The 22,122-nt window shown below is 36.4% G+C and overlaps 1 protein-coding gene across 4 annotated transcripts in view; it reads left to right on the forward strand.

The window, feature by feature from the left end:
- Positions 1–15,738, forward strand: part of MEI4 (meiotic double-stranded break formation protein 4) — an 86,202-nt gene extending 70,464 nt beyond the window's left edge. The window contains exons 5-7 of one of the 4 annotated variants that reach the window (XM_048298997.1): positions 3,919–4,128; positions 5,979–6,059; positions 14,920–15,738. In XM_048298997.1, coding sequence (XP_048154954.1) covers positions 3,919–4,128; positions 5,979–6,011 — 243 coding nt within the window. In that variant the 3' untranslated portion in view covers positions 6,012–6,059; positions 14,920–15,738. Of the gene's footprint in view, positions 1–3,918; positions 4,709–5,978; positions 7,721–14,919 lie in introns of those variants that run through there. The other 3 variants (XM_048298996.1, XM_048298998.1, XM_048298995.1) reach the window with 3 other exon arrangements.
- Positions 15,739–22,122: the final 6,384 nt, after the last annotated feature.

The following is a 22,122-nucleotide window of genomic DNA, read 5'->3' on the forward strand; positions in this document are numbered from 1 at the left end:
CTGACTGGGCAGCAGCAAGCTGGGGGCTTCCTCACTCCCCTGCCACAGCTGGGAAAAAAAAATTGCTATCTCTGTGTGACCTTGAACAAGCTGCAAACTGCTTTGAAAAAGTTTTGCTCAGTTTTTCCTTCCCCCTCTCAGGCTCAGTTTAAAGGCATAGAAAGGCACAAAAATTAATTTCTGGGCATAGGGCAGCGATATGGGATACACATCATAAAGTCACCCCAAGACAGACAAGAAGACAAAAATATTCTAAGTACAATTTGGAATCTGTTTCCTAATCTATTCACCAAGACTCCAAACCCATCCAGTAAGTCAGCAATGGCTTGGAATTTGATCTGTGGCCATCTGGTTTGTTGTTTAGCAAAGAGGAAGTATAATAAAGGGCCGGGGATCTGGGATACAGCAGTTTATTTTAACATACTAGTACTGGTTGTGATAGCATTGTAACAAAGACAGGTAACAGAACTTCTTCCCTGCTTTCAAATTATGTAGTAAATGTGTGTCCTATTCCAGGTGGTCACAATGTAATGTAGGAGAAGCCTGAAGAATTAATTTCAACCAAATATTTTGACACTTCTTGCACTTCTGAACTTGGTGATATAAATACAATTAATTCTGATTAGCAGATCATCAGATCCAGCCAGGAGGTCCTTGTAACCCTTGTTTCCATCTTATGTAAAGCTCAATTTTATATAAATAATATATATTTTTTAAATTACTTAACTCTAAAAAGTCTATTTGTATTGAGAAATCATAATAAGAAAATAATTTCAAAAATTAAGTACTGAGGTACATGAAAAATGCTTATTACTGTTAGGAAACACATTTCCAAGTATTTGGTGAGGCAAAACTGATGAGGAGTGATCTCATAAAAAATAGCATCTGAAAATCCATATTGCATACCTGTCTGATTTGTGAGAAGAGTGATTATCTTAATATTCATTGAAAAACAGAGTTAGTGTTAAAGTTGCTTAAAGTTGGTATTAATATATTCTAGAAGAGCAGCATATATATATGAGGCTTGCTTTATAGACACACCTTCTGAACTTTCAAGATAGCTCTGTGTGTACACATAGGTGCACAGCTACCCACTCACCCATATTGGTGGGCAAGATTAATAGGCCTATTGTCTGCCTTTGCACCATTAGGGAACAATCAAGGCATCCCTTTACAAATTATGTGGCACAAATTGACATTGGTAGTAATTGCATCAATCAGTGCTACAGAAGGCATCTAACAAAAGAAAGAGAGACACATTTTGTTCAGATTATTAAATGGATTGAAAAGGTTAATAATAAGCCTTGAGCCAGAAAACATTCTAGACTGATTTCCCCCCACCTCGGTTATATAATACAATATTTCAAAGTACATTTGTCTCCAGAAAAGCAATTATCTCAAAAAAATACTTCCTCTTTTCTCTTCAATGTCAGTTCTGTGTGATTAAAGTAATTTTCCTGTAATGCAGTACTATTTGTAGAGGAAGCTAATTAGTTAACTTGTGGATTCTATTATCCATAATCAGATAGTTTACTAAGCTGCAATTAGTTGCACCTTTCAAGACCCACTGAAAGTAACACAGTTGCTTAACTGCTTGGGAGAGCCTGAGGTTACAGGAAGTTAAGTGAAGTGACATAATTTGCCTTTGTAAAACATTTTATATTGATTACTCATATAAAAGGAGTGAATTTTCAAGGCCAACACTTGAGAGTCAAACAAAGATTTGTGCTTGTAATGTTGTACATCTAATTTCCAAATTATAGGAACTAAGCATAGAAATTCCATTTATGTTACCACAGTCATTTTTTTCTGGGCACAGTCACACTTTATCACTGTAAAGAGCTCCAGGACATGGTATATCTGAGGTTTTGGTTTGGAGTGGGATGAATTACATGCTGAAAGACCCTGAGAACTACTCAGTTGCAAAAACTCAGTCATCTAATAGCACATCTAAGGTACTCCTCCTGGCTTACAGCTGCTACCCTTGGGCATGTGAAATGGCAATAGATATCTACATTCAGGCAACTGTGTCCCACCCCCTGCTTCCCCTTGGCTGAAACAGGAACAAGGGATAACTATCTCAACTTGTTGATGCCTGTGTTTGGTCAGATGACCCCTACACTGAAAGTCCTAGGAACAGAATTTGTAGGGCTTTAGAATCATCTATTTCTTAGAAATTCAGTAAATCATTAATAACACTTATTTTCTCAACTTTGAAAGCTGTAATTTAGTATAATAAGCAAAGTAAGTATATTTAGCTTCCCACTATTATTTAATAGTCAAAACAATCAGTGTATAGGCATGATTGTCATAGAGCTGGGTGTTTGACATTTGAAGAAACAGACTGTTTTATTACCTCTGCTTTGGAAGGAGGTTTTCCCCAAATTAGGCAGTTTGATTTAACTGGACTTTAGAAGTATGCAAATACTTAATATTGTCTTTTTACATTTTTTGCTGTCTGTTCTGATAAGAATGTCAATACTGAATTCTTGGCAGCAGCTTCTGAATTGTACATTTTTCTTACCAGGTTCCAGAGAGAGAGAACAAGAGTATGCAAGGCTAGGTTTTGTTTTGGTATATGTTTTGGTAACGAACCTAATTTTCAAGATTTCTAGAAAACTCAGCAAAATTCTTTTGCTACATTGAGGCTTTGCAATAGGATGGCTGTGTGTCTTAATTTTGTCTCTGAGGCGGGAGGCTGCCTGAAAACCATTACCGTAGTGTGCTTCAACACAGATTTTAGGTTTAATAACTACTATCTCAGAAAATCCAAGTGAGCAATTTCTGAGCCACCATCTTCCACAGTTTTAGCTGGAGAAGGTAAAGTGCTGTCTTTTTCTTAGATTCTAGTGGAATCAAAATTAACTTACATTTTTTGTAAAAGCAATGGTTGTATAATAAATTTCACACTTTGGAAAGTCTTACAGTATGTAATTTAGACTGAGTAAAATGATTTGATGCTTTTTCATAGAGCTGTGTTGAAGCCTGCACCCATCTCGCTTTGTACCACAGGTCTAAACAGATTTTTAGATTTGCTAGAGCTATTGGTCAATTTTTAAAAATACATAATTAATTTTCTAGCAGTTATGATTTTACCTTTCAGTTCTGATCATCTACCTACTGTAATTGCAGACTTTTTCAGAACAAAGTCATCTCATATTATTGGTAGATTTTGCTGTTAAGGAGGACACAGAATTTCATTCCAGAGAGAAAACTCTCCAAGGTTTAAGTTTGTATCTTACTAGTTATTTCCTATGGAGAGAAGAGTTCTGAAAGCTTCTGTGTAAAATTCCAGTTTCTAAATACAGGACAGGTAAATTTATGTTGGATAAAGCTGTAAGACACCTAAATATTTTTAGTTTGGTCAGTGTCCTTGTTCCAGCTTATTTGACAAACAGAATATTCTACTTTAAGTGGCTCAGAACTGGCTTGAGCATTTTCTGTTGAGATTGAGAATTTGGACTTTTAATTTGTTTTCTGGAGGTGTCACTTGAATAGATGAGTGTCTATATATAGGAATAAAAAATTTTTTTTTACTTGTTATTTTATTTCTCAGAAAACAGAAATCCACCAATTCTAATTATATGCCCAAAACAAACAAAGCTGTTATTGTTGTTATTTTTCTGCACATCACTATGGTGTGTCATAGCCTGTGGATAATTAGGTAAAGCAAACCTTCTCATGAAGAGGAGGTTATGTTGACTTCTCATTTGGCTGTGTGATGCAGTGTTAGTTGTTTGACTGTTACCACGAAAGGGAAAACATTTTTTAGAAGTAATCATACTGAATGTATAGATGTCCTGATTATATAAATATTACTGCAAATTTTAACAGTATCCCTTAAACTGTCATCTGAGATGTTAGGCTGCAGAAATGTTTTCACACTCTACTTATGTACTGATTTTTCTTTATTCCCAGGTCCAGTCTGTGTACGACATCACCCAGTATGAGAATATTTTTCTTTTGTGCATGATTCTGGAACAACTTCTTCAAAATGAGACACAAGAAAGTAACATTTCAAGCTCAAACTATGGAGGAGAAGAAAAAATCAAATTTCTGAAGAACCTTGATCAAATTATTCTCCATCTCTCAGATGAATTCCCTTTGTTTTCTTTATATTTATGGAGAGTGAGTGTTCTTTTGAACTCAGGTCAAATGCAAATTGATTAAAACAAGCAGCCTACTTTTTAACTGTGCATTTGTTGTGGGATTGCACTGGAAAGTTTTCGAGCCAGACAGGGAAATTATCCTTATTGGAAAACATTTATGTTAAACTACTATTCTATACAGCAGTTTCAGAGATAATGCAATTATTTCCAATTTTGAATGTAGAAGAAATGTAATAATCCAGGTGCCATTTTGAATAAATGCTGTTTCTTATAATGGAAAACTGTGTGTTGGTGTTTGTGCACACAGTGAAAATGGAACAAAGAAAGTTGTTTCAAGTGCTGTTTAAAATGAACACTATGAATTTTAAAGTAGAGTCATAATATGTGCCTAGAGCTTCCAAGTTAGGAGACTAATGCCTGTCCTTTAAGAGTTGTAAGCTTCTGTATGATTTAGAGACAGTATCTGGTTGGCTGAAATAGAAACGTTTATTTTAAACTTGGTAACTTACCAGTACAAATTCTTATAGGACCGACTTTGTTACTGATAATCAAATGAGTCATTACTTGAGCAAAATAAAATCTGGTGCTCAGTTTCACAACTTTCTTCCATTCATTCTATACTGCTTGGGTTTACTTGTGTATGCACAAGTTTAGGCACAATAGGCCTAATTCACTCTGAGTTGAGTAATGATTTCAGAGATCTAATCTGAAGAAGTGTAGCTCATCTAATGGCTACTTTAAAACTTTCTGCTAAAAACTAATGAATATTGATAAAATCCTCTTTGGTACATTTCCATATTATCTGATTTTTTTTTTTTTTTCTGTGTGATGGTATTATATTCATAGTAATAATTAAAGTAACATATTTTAACAGAAATTATCTTAAATAGTCTTTTAAGGGTGAGTTCAACAACACCTTAACTGAACCAGAGTCTTTGATAAATCTAAAGGGTAACTATTATGATGAATGGCATTTTTTTCTATTAGATAAACAACATTTTAGGTTCATTAGGCCTCCTAGAAGTGTATACTCACAATAAATACAAAGTATTTTGATTATTAGTCCTTGTCCTTGAACTTGTTTCATCAGATCAATTTTTATATCAGGAAAATTCTCTGAAACACCACTATCTTGTTAATTTGAATTTTAATTTATTTCATAATAAACCTTTGCTTTATGTATATGTAAATACATTGATATTTAGAAAGCAGGTTGCTTTGATGGTGACTTGGCTCCCCAGAGAGCATTCCTTAGTTAAGACACCAGCCCGTTTTTTTTTCTGAAACTTCATATTTGATATGTCACATGGTAACGTTTGTTTAGTGCTTTCTTCTAGCTAACTTTGTTCCAGCAGAAACATTTGATTTGCAAAACAAGCATTCCTGAATAGTCACATGAGAAAATCAGATAAGTTTAGCCAAGCTAAAGAAAATAAATCAATGTATAAGTTTGGTAGCCACTCAGAAACTACTGTGCCCTTTTTGTTGCTGCTTTACTTGTTTGTTTGTTGTTTGTTTGTTTAGTCTGGTGGAGGATCAGTTCTTCCTTCTCCCTCCACAGTGCTGAAAGCATGATTACAAAAATAGCAAGGAAAGGAATGAACTATTGTCTAATTGATATAATAATTCTCATTTTAATTTTTTTCAAAAGAGCTTCATTCAAAAGTAGTATGTAAGTAAAAGACACAAAACTCAGAAGGATAATAGCATCTATATAATAGCAAAATGTGTGCTGTTTCAAGACTGTTGTTCAAAAGAAAAGTTTCCACCCTAGATTGAACACCATATTTGCTCATCAATTGGCAAAAAGTATTTTTGTTGTTAGTAAGCAACTTAGGTAAAAAGGGACACATATTTTCCTCTTTGCAGATTGTAGCACTTTCTCACCAGCAAGCTCTCTAGGCCACTGGAAAAGCAATGGATATATTTTGGGAAATATATTCATCCTTGGTAAGTTTTGAAGTAACTGCTCACTTGAGACATGATTTTTGAAATTTTTTTCACAGCATACAGAAAGATAAGGGTTTGTATCCAGAGATGGCACAACTACATGGCACTTATGCTCTGACAGGGATTTGGAACAGTTGTGCAGCTTTGGAAGTGTTGAGGCAGAGTGAGAGTTCCCCTTACAATGCCATTGTAGCAATCTAGACACACACTCGCCTCTCTGCAAAAGTGCTGTTAACTGGTCACCTGGGCTCTCTTTATCTCCTTAATGCAGAATTAAATAGGGCAGTGAACCATATTAATGAACACCTCAGCTTTGGTGGGGGCAATAACCCCTGCAATCAGAATACTTACTAGATTGTTGTCTCTTGTTTCTTGGAGATTTTTCACTAAGAGGGGACTTACCTCAAGACAAAAATGCCAAAGGTAGACTTGTACATTTAGATGTCTCCATGTGGTTGGGATATCTAATCTATGAAACACTTGAAAAGTAACCCAGTGTTTTGGTCTGGGTATCTAGCTGCTGCCCCAAAGGACTGCAGATCTTCTTTAAGTCCTGTGTCACATTTTCTCTCTTCATGTAGATGCCTCTGATATCCTGGAGCATCTTTAGTGGCACTGTCACTTAAATGTGTCTGCTTAGGCAACTGAATTGTGGTGATAGCAGAAGCTTAGATATGTACCTCACCACCACAAACATGCATTTAGGTCTCTTAATCTGAAAACTAAACCCCACATTTGTGATACCTTATATGTTTTAGAGTAGGAAATTAAAATAAGTTTAAATCCCTGCTCTTCAGACAATTTCTGCTCTTATCCAATGACTGTTAGATGTAACTTGAGTAAACACCACTGTCTTTAGTTTTGAAATTAACAGGATGACTGAGACAGTCCCTGGAGAATTTACAACTAGGTTACAAGAAACCTGCCTGCATCTTGGACTTAAACTAAGTCTTCAGGTACTTACTAAGTAGGTATGACCATGTCCAAGTTTTACTTGTGTGGCCTCCAGAGAGGAATACCAAATCCAGAGAAAGTACCTGTGCTCTTTGCTGAGTGTAGACTATTGGATGTCTCAAAAGAACAATCTCAAGGTCCGATGTGCTGAGCATAACATCTCATACACTTAAATAGGAAACACTGAAAATAGTTTGGTCAGACTTGTCATTGCTGTCTGGAGTATTTTACCTGAGTTACCCTTACAGTTTTAAAATGAACAATCCAATGATATTTCTTTTTTCTTGCACATCTCTTTTTTTGTAAACACATGTACTTTAGATGTTGGCAAAATGTTAATGTTTTGCAAATGCAAATTGTTCAGCCGTATAAATACAGAGATATATATAAGCGCACACACACAGTTAAATTACATATTTATATGGTTGAATTAGCAATGCTTATTTATTAGTAGCCTAATAGCAGTTTATTATTTTATAATTTGCTGTTCTGCCACATTCTTAGCTTTCTGGGTGACTGATTTTCATGCCTGTCTCTATCTGTTTTAAAAGAATTTTGTGGTAGAGTGTCTCTTTTTATGAAAATAGAAAAATTATGAGACAAAGAAAATAAATTTTTATTCTAGTGCTGCTCCATTGACTGTTCTATTCCCTAAAGTTTTGCATGCCTACTAATGACAGCAGTGGGTGGGATTTTGAAGTGAACTGTCTCAGGATGTTTTTGTAAACTTAATTTGCAATCTTTTCATAATCTGTAAGTTATTGATTTTACAAGTTATTGCTTATATATGTTAGTAACAGTGAAAATTAAGTTGTACCTTATTTTAATCCTATAATAATTTGGGGTTTTTTTCATTCAGTTATCTATGCATTAGTATCTGATACAGTTTGTAGTTTACTGTGGTGCAATGTTTAGTTGATGTTCACAGGATCATAGGAAAATTCGGGTTGGAGGGGACCTCAAGGTGTCTAGTCCAACCTCCTGCTTCAATCAACATTAGCTGTAGGATCAAATCCATGTTGGTTGAATCAATATTGTCTGTTGCTATTCAGTCAGGTATTGAAAACTCTCGAGGATGGAAACCGGATAGCTGCTCTTTTGCTTGACTGTCTTCATGGTGAAAAAAATGTTTTCTTGTATGCAGTCTGAACTTGTATACAGTTACTTCATTTATGACCAGCGTCTTAAGTCTTTTCACCACCCAGAGCCTGGATCTGTCCCCTTGATACCCTTCCCATAGGCACTGGAGGCTGCTGTTAGATCCCCTTGCAACCATCTCTTTCCCAGGCTGATCAGGCCCAGCTCCCTTAACCCCCTGGTGGCACAGATGCTGGAGCCCCAGGCATTTCTATAGCCCTGTGCTGAATACACTTCGGTTTAGTTTATCAGCATCTTTTTACTGGGGGCCCAAAATGGGCAGTAGTTTAGCTGCAGATTAATGAGTGCTGATTAGAGGGAGGTGATCCCTTCCCTTAAACTGTGCTCCTGCTGACACAGCCTGGGATGCCCTTGGCCCTCATCACTGCCATGGCCACTGCAGACTCACAGTTAGCTCACTGCCCACCATGGCCCCTGAGGGCTTTGCCTGCAGAACTGCTCTCCAGCCAGGCACTCCCAACCTGTATCACTGCAAAGGAGACTTCCTTCCCAGGCTGGACACTTTGCACTGATCCTCCCTGAAGTGCCAGTCTCAGTGATCAGCTTGAGAGAGAAGTAGTTAGGAACTACAGTCAGATAAAATCAGAGGACTACATTAATATTAGCATCTTACTCTATTTCAGTTAAGTAATGAAAAGAAGGGCAAGTTTTAAAGTATTTTTAATTATTCATAATGCTAAGCACAAATACAGGAAAAGCAAAGGATGTTTGTTTTTCCCTGAGCAGCTGTCCACATATGTATGTTTCACTTTAACTCAAAGACGTTTTATTGCTTTTTTGTTTCTATAGCTTTATACTTGTAGCTTTCCCGGATTGTGCTTTTCTGTCTCTCACATGCTAGTAAGGGTATTTTTCTGTTCTGCAGTTCTTAATTGCCTTGATTTGAGACAATTTCTGCAGCTTCAACCAGATGGTCTGCTTCACTTAGGCCTTTATTAAATCGTCTCCCCCTTACATAAATTGTTTCACCCTCTTTATCTTTTAGTTTTTTCTTTTTTGCATATAAGTAAATTCACTTAGTCTGCACCTGCTTCTTTAATTGAACAAACAAAGTTAGTTTAAAGCCCTGCTTTAATTAAGCCATTCTTTCAGTATGATTTCTTCTAAACTTGCTGATTTCAAATTCATCTTGAATTCTTAGGTGTTATGCCCACCCTTAAAATAGTTACACTGAAGAGAGGCTCATCCTTGAGAGAAGAACTGTTTGCATATCACTTTCTTACCAGGCTTGAGTTCATGTTTGAGACAATCGCTCAAATTACACTTGAGGAAACAGTCTCTGCAAACCAGTAACATCCCCCAGTGAATAGAAATAGTTCCAAGACAAGATCTTTTGATTGGTGTTGTTTAAAAGGGCAGTCTTTTTTCTTTGCTTATTCTCATAAATGCCAGTGATTCATGTGACTTAGGCCAATTCTGGCACCTTACAGAATTCAGCTCTTCAGTACATGCAGCTTAAAAAGCAGCACACATGCATTCGTTAACAATTTCTCTGGCACATACAGGAGAAACTGTACACTGCAGATTTTAGCAATGATGCTGGTTACTCCTCGAAGATGTCTCAGTGATTTCTTGCTTTCTTCTGTCAGCTGCTGTTTCTGGTTTTCTTCTGTCAAAGCACAGGAGGTTTTTTGCAGTTATAATTACTGACTTTAGTTATATTCTTTGAAGACTTTCTTTCCAGCTTGTGGAGACTGAAATTCGTTTCTGTCCTCCAGAGCAGTTGACTTCCTCTGACCACAGCATGACAACACCTACGGATTTCATAAGTATGCTCTCTGATGTATTCAGCTGAGTTTGTACAGTCAGAGGAATATTATGAAGTAAAATCTCTGGAGAAAACAACAGAAATTTCAACTCCTGTAAATTACTATTGTGTACTGAAAGAAGATAAAACAGATAAAACACTGAAAGCAAAGGTACTATTACAAGGGAAGCACAGAGCCTAATCTGTTTTCTTGTAACATAAGTGAGCTCTATTGCTTTAGTGAAGCATTTGCTTTATGTTTCTGCTGAATGCAAGAAAAAATTGTGTCAGCCTAATTTTTTGTTATCTTTTTGACGTAAAGAATTAACAAGAAGGTTTTACAACCAAAGAAGGCTGTGAACACACTTATATACTACACTTTTTGTTATCGGATGAAGATACCAGGTCATTTCTGACCTTCACAGCTCTTCATTCTGTCTTCCTCTGGAAAGTTGTTACTTTTGGCCATTGTATATTCTGAGCTTTGTCTTTTGAACCAGAGATTAGGAAATAGATCTTGATCCAGAAAAAGAAAGAATGAAAGATTAATCTTGTAGCTTGCTATTTTTCTTAGTGACTGACTCCTTTAAGCTCTTTTTCTTTTGGGGGGATGGTATGGTGGAAAGAAGAGGGCGAACTGTCCTCAGGGGAAGTCTCAATATCTGTTTTCAGGACTTTTACAGGATATCAAGATACCTCACTGGAACCTCAGTGGTACTCCTTATTCATGTGGTAATGAGTCCTACGAAGATCAAGGTTCTTCAGGCCTTGAAGACAACCGAGTGTTTTTCAGCTAATCTTTCAATTTATCTTAGTAGCCATCCATAAAAATTATTCTAAGGGCTGAGATAATTCCACATTAACTTTACTCTGAGGCTGTCTTGTCTTCACAATACAAGGGAAAAGAGACAGATGAGAAAAAGAAACAAAAAGATAAAACCTGATGAGACCTCCCAGAAAGTGCAAACTCCAGGGAAATTTTCTAAAATCCTTCAGCAGTGTGTCATCCTTCTAAGGGTCAGCAGGAACATCCTTCTAAGCAGCAGGAACAAATCATGGCTTTCAGGGTCCTTGCCATTAGGCTGGAGTGAGGACAGGCAATAAGAAAAACGTTCCCTCTTGCTCGTGCAGTGTCCTCAGCACTGTGCACTTCAGGGATCCACAGCATTACTGGTTTGGATCACCAGGGCAGGCACCTGGACACTTGGCAGGTAATTCACTACAGGTCTGCTTTATAAAACTAAGCATAGTCTGCTTCCTAAATAAAGAGTCAGTTGCAGATTTTCATGTGTGTTTTGTCAAAAAATATAGTAAAGGAACCCCTCATAACTAGGCAAGGTAGATTGCTACTGTCCCATTTGATATTATTTTTTTCTGTTAGGTATCACTTTTTAAGGCAAACAAGCTAACTATTTCAAAGGAGACTTTGTTTTTCTCTTTTTTATATAAAATGCTGGTTTGAGTAGACAGAATTTATAAGAAACTATGTAACACTTTAAATATTGGGTTACCACCCTTAGAATGTAATAGATTTTTTTGTAGGTTTTTAGTGCAGCAATTTGTTCTACTATTCAGAAAACAGATTGTACTATTTGAGCTGTCAAAACTCTACTCATATATTAGGAGCCAATAGAAGCACAAAGGAAGCCTGTTCCACATGGATACTACTACAAATTCCTTGTTGCACTAAGGTATGGTTGCAAACACCTCTGTGTGACATTAATGTATACTCTTGAGCAGCATACTCAACTCCACTTTTTTCCTCCTAATGATTATATAAACCAAAACTGACATCCCAAACTGTAAGAAGTAAACAGACTAGAACTCTAGGATTCTGTTTGGCATTTCTAGTTTTTTGTTCCGAATGAGAAAGAAAATCTGCTTAACATTATTTATGCTGCAGAATTAAAACCATTTAAGGCAGTAAGTGAAACAAATAAGTTAAAGAAGTGTGTGTCATTCATGTATCTCACCGGAAAAAACTTTCTGGTTTTTTCCACTCATTAGTTTCTAGTAAAGTTGAAAAAGGTACTGGAGGCAGGTTGCACTCAAATCATTTCACTGCTAAGTTAATGATCCTGTTCCTCACAAAGTTCCCTTATGGCTATTTTGAAATAAACTAAGGGTTTTCATTTTTACCAAGGGAAAATGCTGATGGCTGAAAGGCTTTGTTGTGCTCTGTGACTAGACTGCACACCAATACCATATCTACCCTTATTAACTCCTTCCTTTGTGGCTTCAGCCTTGGTTAGGCAGCCCATACAGTGAGAGCTAACTGTACCTGTTTGACAGTTAATGAGAAGGAAGAAATTCTGAGATTGTGTGATCACCTTTAAAATGAAACAATCCCAAGGTCTTCTTACCTATTTTATTCTTGCAAGATCTTTCACCTCTATTTTGGTGGCTGCAGGCACATGGACATAACTAAGGGTTAGATTCTACATTCTTTACTCAGGGTTACTTAGAGTGGGTTTTTTGTTCCTGTTCCTGGTTTATTAATTTTAGCTTCAAGAAGCACTCATGATGCAGGAATTAATAAAAAAGCAGAAGCATGAGTCCTAAGCTCCCATAGCACTCTTGTCCCAAAAAGCAGAAAAGACAAAAACCTTATAAATTACACTGATGAAGAAGCCTGTGTAGTTTTTAGAGGGTTTTTAATGTATTTCTTCTGGATGGATTATTTACAAAAACATTTTGAAGAAAAGGGCTTATCATAACCAAACGATCAAATCCACTTTCAAGCTCAGTGACTGAATTCACATCAGCAGCACTTTAAAGGAAGATGAGAAATTATAAGCGAAAAAATATCGTACTAATTTACAGACTGATAAATATCTGAACATTTTACATGTTGTCTTGGTAATGTGCTACAAAGTGTTGATAAACAGGAATACATCCATTTTATATTCCATGTCCCTGTCAGATCTTATATTCTTCACTTGCTTTCATTTAACTCTCTAGGCTCTCCCCTATGATTCAGTCTTCCAGGCAGCATTATTTGTGTTGATATCCTGAGCAGATCTGATAACTTTCTGATAACATTATTCTGCTTGGAGAGTAGTAATTCTAGCTGAGATTGTACTTGGTCTGCTTTGTATAATTGAAGTCTTCCTTGAGCACGTTGTAGCTGCTTGTACAAGAACACCGTACATTGTGCTGGGTATCTTAGACACTTAAGTCCACTACTGGACAGGTTTGTGCAGTAAGATTTAGACATGGCTTTTTTTATTTTTTTTTCAGAGAAAGAAGTGGCTAAACTTTAGCCAGATCTAACCAGTCTCTGATCACACTGATATAGGTGTTTGGTTAAGATGGCTCAGTCTGGCACAAATGTGCTCTTCGTTTCAACTGAGATGGTTTTGGTGCATGAAGAAGAGCAGTTTAGTAGGCTGTCATGATCCCTGCAGTGTAGAAGTAATTTTGGGAACTGACCTTTTCAGTCAGTTCAAGAAAAAGTAGGTGTGTCTGCAACCTTACCTATTCCCGGGCTCTCCTTTCTTCTTTGTGTGCTTAACTGCTTTCTCTTTCCCCCTTCCTCTTCTTCATTTTCTTCTTGTGATAGATGCCTGTCCTGTTTGCATCACTCACCCCACAGATTTATCAAAGAATTACCTTAAGCTAATATGACCTGTAGGGCTTCTCACAAAAGGCATTTGTAGTCTCCTGGTTCAAAAGGCAGCCCCTGAACGCAGTAGTAAGGACATTTGTTTGTTCTTCTTATGTGGTGTCCAGGTGAGTCACTCATCCAAGTGTGGAAAATCAGTGATCCCTGCTCAGTCTGACATTTCAGCAATAGATGATTTAACTTCTCTGTCCTGACACTCTCACCAGAACAGACCAAGTCCTCAGGTTTCAAAGGTCATGCAGAGATTGAAATAGGTTTTCTCACAGATGTGGCTGTTGCCAGAAATTTGTGTAGGTGTGTTAGGCTTTGCCTGATACGTAGTTATCTGTGTTTACAAATCTCATTGCAGGGTTTGTGCCCTTTGCTTTAAATGTCATCCTACTCCAAAGGAAATGTCACCAGAGGTTCTCAGCTCTGGAGAGGGTGTCAGGAAAAGTCCTAGAGGAAGCAGGGGAGCAGAGCATTAGATGGGTAACAAGCCATGGGGCCTGAACTTCCAGGAAGGAGAAAAAAGGGAAGTCAGAGTAAAAGGATTCCTGAAAAGTAGAGCTAGTGCCTTTGTGTCCAGAGTAGATGGAATAGGAGAGCTAGACCACAAATGAGCAGCTGGAGACAAGATATCATCCTGGGCTGAAATCTCTAGTACATACAAGACTATTTTCTTCCTGGAGACATTAATTTTATTTTTTTTCTGTTAACTGAATTTTCTGTGTTTTATTTATTCCTCTGATTAATTTTGCCTCTTGATTTCTGCGCCACATTTGTGATTTGCAAGTTCTCTCCTTACGCCCTACAATCAGATCACTTATGACAGTATCAACCACTGTCAGTCTTATCACTGTCCCCCGCAATTACACTCCAGGATAGCTCTCTGCAGTCAGTCACCAACATTTATCATTACTTTTTGCTAATGCTGCTTTTGTCAGTTTTCAGTTTACTCAAGTAGTAGCATGTCTGAGCCATGGGCAAACTTCCAAGAGGAAATTTAAATGACAGTCTACATAAGGTCCCCAAGGTAGAGGAGAACAAACCAGGCTTAAAGGGGGGATCGTCAAAGCTAAGGGTCCTGTTATATATTCAGATGCCATCTCCAGAACCTGTTTAAATCTTTGATAGCACCACTGATCTTACCCGTTTATCAACTCCGGTGTTTATCATCCTGAAGGAAATAGGAACTGCAAGGGGGAGCAGCTGACAGTAAAGAAATTAAGACTCAGGGGAGGGTAAATCACTAAGAAAAAGAAGAGTATCTTGGTTTGACCTTCAAAAGGACAGCTTTAGTGGGAATAGAGCCTCAAAGTATACTCTGGAAAAAAGAAACTTTTATAAAAATCTGTAACAATTCAAAAAGTTACAATGAGATACCTGTTTTTCAGTAAAGGCTGTCTCCTGAAATAGCTGCTGCTGAGTTATTACAGAAGAGAGAAGCTGAAAGTGAAGATGAATTCAGTAGTGTGCAAGAAATTAAGAAGGTAAATAAACAATAAAAAATAAAAAGTAATTAGTGCAAGTAATATTGACTTCTTCAGCTTTAATGTTAGGAATTATGTTAAAATTGTGATTGTTGTGAATTTATGCTAGTGTAGATTTCTGTTCACAGCACTTTCAAGATTAACCTTTACAGTGCAGATATCATCATGAAATCAGGAGAGGCAAGTTTTCATTTACGGATGTTGAGAGTAAGGTAGATACATTAGAGTTAGTAGTCTATATTTCTTGTAATGAAACTATTGTATTTTGGACTTTTATTGGAATTATCAAGCATTCAATTTCTATTTATATCTGGTTTTACAGGATTTTTTTTCAAAACCCATTAGCTTCATAAGATTAATACATGGAAGTAAAAAGATTTTGAAAATTTTATTTTAATTTCTAGAAATTGAGGCCAGCTATATCCAGTTACAACTTTCACATATTGAAGTCTTCAGATTGCCCAAAATTTTAAGGATAATCCTCCTCTAGCACAGAAACTCTGTAAGTTACAAAGACAAAAAGTGTTAACACACAAACTTGTGAATAATTTCAAAGAAAAAAGTTAAGCCCAAGATGAATCTGGAAAGTGCTGACAAAAATTTGCTTTAGAGTTGTAATGAAATTTTGATAGTACTTGTTTTGCATGAAATATAATATCTGCAACTCTTTTTGTAAAATGCATGATTTGGAGTGACACAGATTCTCTTTTTTTTTTTTTCCTATTAGAATCTTATCTTAGAATTTCACTTTTTTATTATATATTTGGTTTATTTCTGTTTTTAAATATATATGCATATATACTTATACTTTGTATATACCTTACTTGTATTTTCTTTTATTTTAGACTTGTTTCTTTTATGTGCCGTAATTTTGTAATAAATTATGCAAAAATACTAATGGCTATTGTATGCCATAGCAACTGAAACTTCTGTGATTTGAATTGTTGCTTTTTCTTTGGTTTAAATCTTATGAGCAGCTGATGCTCAGTTCTTCTTGAAATATGTTGTAATTTTGTCTTCGGTGTCTCCAGTTTGAAACTTGAGATGTTTCTGCAGTCATTGTGTCCTAAGAGAGTGGTCTGTGGCACAGAACAGAAGAAAAGTACCTGTCTCTAAGTTTGATTTTTTTTTTGAGTGGTACTTGCTAAAGATCTGCTATCCGTAAGTCTTTGTTCCCACATATAATTTATGCTTACAAAGTTTGCAGAGTTTATTTGGATTTCTAGATTGTCTGTTACCTATTACTCTTCAGGACTGTTTCATTTTAGCATTTGTAATAATTCCAGCTTAAACCCTCTGTAGGTGAGTTTCACATCACAGTCGATTTGTCTCGTTTAGAAAATAATTATATCCATCTTAAGTACACAGCAAGATTGTTCCAGTACGTTGTGTTTGAAAAGGTTTTAGACTGCAAGTGGCTCAATAAAGTACTAATAATTAAGGATTTCATTCAGCAGATCAGATTGCATTCAGTTCAGCTCAAAGTTGTTTAGATGTGTCAACAATTAATTCTATGGAAACACACACTTTTCATTAACGAGCTGGAACCCATTAATATGCAACTCTTTCCAAACATAAGCTGCAATTATAGTAGAATGTAGTCCTCTGATGGAACAGCTACAAAGTTTGTCCCTTTCTAAAAGCTTTCCTAATCCCTCACTGATTTCTATTTCCTATTCGTTAAAATATGGCCTAATTAGTTTAGAGCTTTGTTGTAGAGAAACAGTTTTCACTTTCTAAAATGTTGATCTTTTCATATTTCTACTTTCAGCAGTATTTTCTGTCGAAAAATGATACACCTCTGCATCAAAGTTGCCACTTCATTTACTGTTATAAAATGCTGAGGTGATGAAGAGTGTGGAAATTGCTGTAATTATGAAAGTATTTGTGTTTGCTTATTGTCTCACAGCTGCCTAAGTGTTATCTGACGATAGGGCTCATCAGCAAACAAAAACTTCATTTACTGAATTTTTTTTGTCTTTCAAATTAAAGTCCTTCCAGTACAGTAGAAAAGAGAAACCTTCAACCAAGAGAGATCCCTCACCTAGACCCAATTTCAAGATTTTTGCTCTTCTCCAATCTGGTTGAATAAAGATTTTGAATCTGTTTCTATTATTTTGTCTGCCTTAGCTTAAAAATTGTCTGTCTCCCTGTCTCTCACCCCTTGGGTATTCTGGCTGTGATTAAAATCTCATTTACCTGGTATTTGATTCTGATTAAAAATTCTACCTAAATTTAAGAAAACTTACTCAGCAAAATTTATTTTTTTAATTAAAACTGCCCTGAAAAATAGGTTTGTCTGGTGGACATTTTTGCTACAAAAAAAGGAAAAAAAACTTTTCTTGAAAGTTCCCAGTCAGCTCTATTTAGCTGCTGAAAGGGGGAATGTTTTTCTACTATTAATCATGCACAGCACTTAAAGATAATTTGTGGAGCAATTAAAGTAGCTAGTAAGGTTTTATGGTGTGCAATTATGTTTCTTCCATCAGAACATCATTAGGAGAATACTTGTTTGCCCTTGCAAGTGAGCTTGTTAAATGTAAAGAAAAATGCAACTGGCAAGCAATAAAGGGCAGATTAAGGGACAAATAAGATGTCCACAGAGTTCTTTATTAGTGGGGATTTTTTTGTTTGCTCAGCTTTTGTTTTTCTAGCCTTCCTTGGAACAAAAAAAAGAGCTCAGAAAACTCATTTAATTCCATATAGTTGGCTGACAGTTTAAATGCAACTTCATGCATCAGTGGTAAATATACTGGATTATAGTTAAGCAAAAAAGCAGTATGTGCCAAACTTGTGAACATCACAACATAGCATTTGATCCACCTGGTTTTTTTTCAGAGTTTTAGTGATTTTCCAAAAGATAGGCTTGTGATTTTTAAGACTGTAGGAAAATTCCATTTATCCAGCTGAGTTTTGAAAAATTCCAAGGATGCTCAGTTGGAAGCATGACCAGTTCATAGACTGCATGACCACTCTGGTCAGCATGTTCTGCTGTTTGTTTGGCCTCATGGTGAGAATGTTTCTCCTTACTGAGTCTTAATGCCTTTTGTTTCCACTTATCCTTGTTACCACTCTTCTTTTCATGCATCACTGTGAAAAGCCTGGCTTTGGCCCCTTGATAATCTCTATGTAGGCAGAGAATTGGCAGTGGGGTTGTTGATTTTTTAAACTTCTTCATGATTAGACATCTACCACCATATTTGTGGGAACACTGGAAAATTACAATTCTTTAGCCTAATAAAGAACACTTAGGGGAGCAATTAATAGCAGTTTCAAGTACATAAAATGTGTATTTCAATATTATATCTGATTCTGAGTTTCTGGTTCATATGTACACTGAAGGTTATAAAGTTACTTGCAGGAATCAGCATGGGAGAACAGAGTTGTCAGGTGGAGCATCCTCTAGCTGAACCACAGCTTAGAGAGGATTGGTTTAAAGTATAGACAGAACTTAGTCATGCTTTACTCTCTGTCAGAAACTTGATCTTTCAGCTGAAATAAAAAAGAAGAAAGCAGAAATTATTTTGAGGCATTTGTTCTGTTTAATCCATAGTTTTTAGAAGAGATAAAAATTGAATGAGAATAATGTCTGTTCAGAGAAAATATCCTAACTTCGTATTAGGCATCCTCATGTTTTAGGGAGAAAGTGAAAGCAAGAAGAGGAGACCTCTCTGTTTACTGGAAAAGATATTCAAGAGTGGTAGCATTTCTGTCATTTTTTTCTTGCTGCACTCCTGAGAGAAGCAGAAGTAATTCATCTCTGTAGCAGTACGGTGTCCACGTTGAAGGTGTATTTAATTTCTCATTTCAAACTTCAACTGAGTAGTCTAATATTTTGACTGATACTGTTTTCCTTTAGGAGTGAAGAACATCACTTCTTCTAACCTCTGCAGCTAGAATAGAAGTAGAAAATTAAAAAAACCCAGGCCAGTAGACACTTAATAAATTGAGAAATAGATTTCTACACAATTTCACTCAGAATTTCCATTTCTTCTTCTCAATTTTATCACCATCTCTTACTAGACTGCACTACAAGTTAACATGGTATTTACAGAATAATAAAAATATAAGTTTCTGCCATAAGTAATTCTGAATTTAAATTAAATTTAACACAGCAGTAAGCCAAAGCTAGAAGACCAGCTATAACAGCAGATGACAATAAAAAGTGGGGGTTTTTTTCAGATTTTCAAATTGTTTTAATTTGGGCGTTAATGTCCAGAGGGTAAATATGATGTATTAGTACATGCTCAGAATTCTAAAAAAATCAATTTCTGTGATATTAAAATTATATAAAATGGCATTTTAAGTTCTGCAGGGTGGACCTTCTATTCTCACTAAATTTCTGGATAATGCATATGCCAAACCATGCCTGACTGAAGGATTGTTCACTTTTGTGTTATTATAGGTTATTTCTCAAACATTCCTTTCTCTAATGCTCTATGTAAGACTGCCATGCAAAATGTGTGGTGATTCTCTTTTCCTTTGGTCAGCAGTGGCTCAAGACAGATGTAATATTTCCTATGTAGCATGTCTGTTCTTGTCGGTATAGTTCATCATCACCTACTCGTTTGCCTTGGCCATGAAAGTTTCATTGATTATCTTTTTTTGTTTGTCATGTTGTCTTTAACCACCAACCTCCATCTACAGTGGCTGAACATAGTCACTCTGTTATGCATCTCTTTCACCAAAGAACATCTCAGGAAAATGAGAGTAAGCTCAAAAAACCGCTGCACAAGCAGATTTTGGAGTTTTCCTTTGACTGAAAAGGGCTAGAGGCTTCAGCTTCTTGTCTGGAATGTGTCATACCTTTGGGCACCAGCCAAGTTTCAAGTTCTGAAAGCCCCTATTTTTTTAATGACTTTGCATCAAGACCCCCTTCAGTTTCTCTGAGTAACCCTCTAGCAAAAGCTTTTTCAACACAATCCCATGAATTCATAAATCCCATGGCCTGAGGAAGTATTATCTATATCGCGCTTTTGCTGACAGTCTTCCACTTTCTGAGGACTCTTTCAAGACATGGGGGACTCTGAGAACCCATTTTTCCATCCCTTAGCAATGTTAACATTGCATCTGATTTTTAAGTGTCTTTCTAATTTTGGTAGTATCATCAGAAGGGGAGAAAAGGTTTGAGTTCTGTTGTTCATCCTCTAGATGCAAATACATGGGTTCCCTGCAGTTTCTGAGATTTATCTAATTCAGAGGACTAATCAACCTGTATTCTACTGAGAACTTCTTATCCCAAAAGTGGACTAATTCTTCAGCACATCCTTTGTCAAAAGCACATTGCTTTTCACCACAGAAATCAGTCCCCAAGATTGTTTCTGCTGGTAGTTGGGAAAACTAAATGTAGGATTATCTTCAGCTAGAAGTTCTTAAACTAGATAAATGAGTTATGTCAAGCTCCAATATGAGACTAGCAGGATGAGAGCTATCCTCAGCACTCCCTGGAATTCAATAAAAGCTCTGCTCTCATCAAGAGATAGCTATGGGTAGTTATACAGGACACATACTGACACATTACTGACACATACCAAGATGCTGCTTCCACCCAAGTGCAATTTATCAGGCATTATAATCCCTCAGGACCTTGGGTGACCTATTTTGTACCTGTACTTTATTTCGGTTGGAGTCTGAGCCTCACACATCAGGGAAGAGTTGCCTACAAACAATGACTCCAAGGTACAACACAAGGGTTATTTGGCACATTCATTCTCATATGTACTTCTGTGCTTTTCCTTACAGACTTTTAAAAGACTGAATTGTGCTTGAGTGAGTATTAGTGCACCCACAGTGGGGCCACAGTCATGTGTGTCTCCATGGACTGCTCCACTAGGAATATATTTCTCAAGTCTGATTTAAGTGAACAACAATTTTGATAGGCTATTAGAAGATGGTCTGAGTGAGGTTATATTTTGTAGTGCAAATTCCTGAGCAATAATTGCAGTAAATTTCGTACCCACGTCTACGAAGCTGTCTGATGCTTTTTTTAGACAGTGCATCTCTGGGTTCTGTTCCATTAATCATGTCTGCTTTTTGGGCCACTCTCTTTCCCAGTAGATTTTAGACTGGTAGAAAGCTGGCCAATCTTCATCTTGGCCTCCAGGTCTTATCTTGCCTTGGTTTTTAGGCTGGTGCCTTCTTTTCTCACTTTCTTGGCCTTGGGTCATGCTTGACCATGCTCCTGCCTCTTCTGGCGCCACTCCCATCTTGGCCTCTAAGTCTTGCTCCTAGTTGTACCTAACAACCCCCATGAAGAACAACACTGTTCAAGCAGGATCTCAGATCTTAAACATCTACTTGTCCTGGTTTTTTATTGGTTTGAGGTTTTTTATAATTTTATGTTGGCTATTACCTAAATTCATGTAGTTAAAATGAAAGAATTGTGCTGGAGTTGTTAATTTTTCAGTAGTTACCTCTATTTTTTAAGACTTCTGTTAATTTCTGTGAAGGAAGCATGAGGAAAAACTCACTGTAACCGAAGTGAGATTTTAGCATTTGAATGAAGGGGAAGTACTTAAATCTCATTATTTCTCTACAATTAGCTGCCCTTTTGGGTGAACTCCCTGAGTCAAAGAGCTACATTAAGAATGAACATTCAGTTTTTTCAACTGTTAAGTCAAGGCTATAGGGCGTTAGTTATTGGGCAGGAAGGAGACGAACAGACGGAGTTTTGGCTTTTATGTTTTCTGAAGCAATGGATGTAATACATCTTCCAGCAGTATCTCTGTGCATGAATTTTTTGGGGTTTTTAAAAAGACATTTTTTCCTTATGTCAGCTTCCTGATTTATTCTCTGTATTAATTCAGTGACTTGATAATTTCAAAATTCAGGAGCAAATTATTATTGATTCATTGGTTGATTCACTCAGTCTTTGATTTGATATATTCATTGTTTATTTTTAATTAGCTGAACAATTTGCAGTAATTTAGCTCCAGTCATTGTTATTGCTATTCACTTCTTCCTTTAATCATAATCCCTACACAGAGAAGAGAATTGATCTTTCAAATTGCATCATTAACTCCAAGTTTGTCAATAACTTGGCAAATAACTTCAGTTACTTAAGCCATTTTTTCTAAAGTAATATTTCTGTGTCCCCCCCAAATGAAC

Source organism: Corvus hawaiiensis, chromosome 3 (assembly GCF_020740725.1).
Source record: "Corvus hawaiiensis isolate bCorHaw1 chromosome 3, bCorHaw1.pri.cur, whole genome shotgun sequence".
Lineage (NCBI taxonomy): Eukaryota > Metazoa > Chordata > Aves > Passeriformes > Corvidae > Corvus > Corvus hawaiiensis.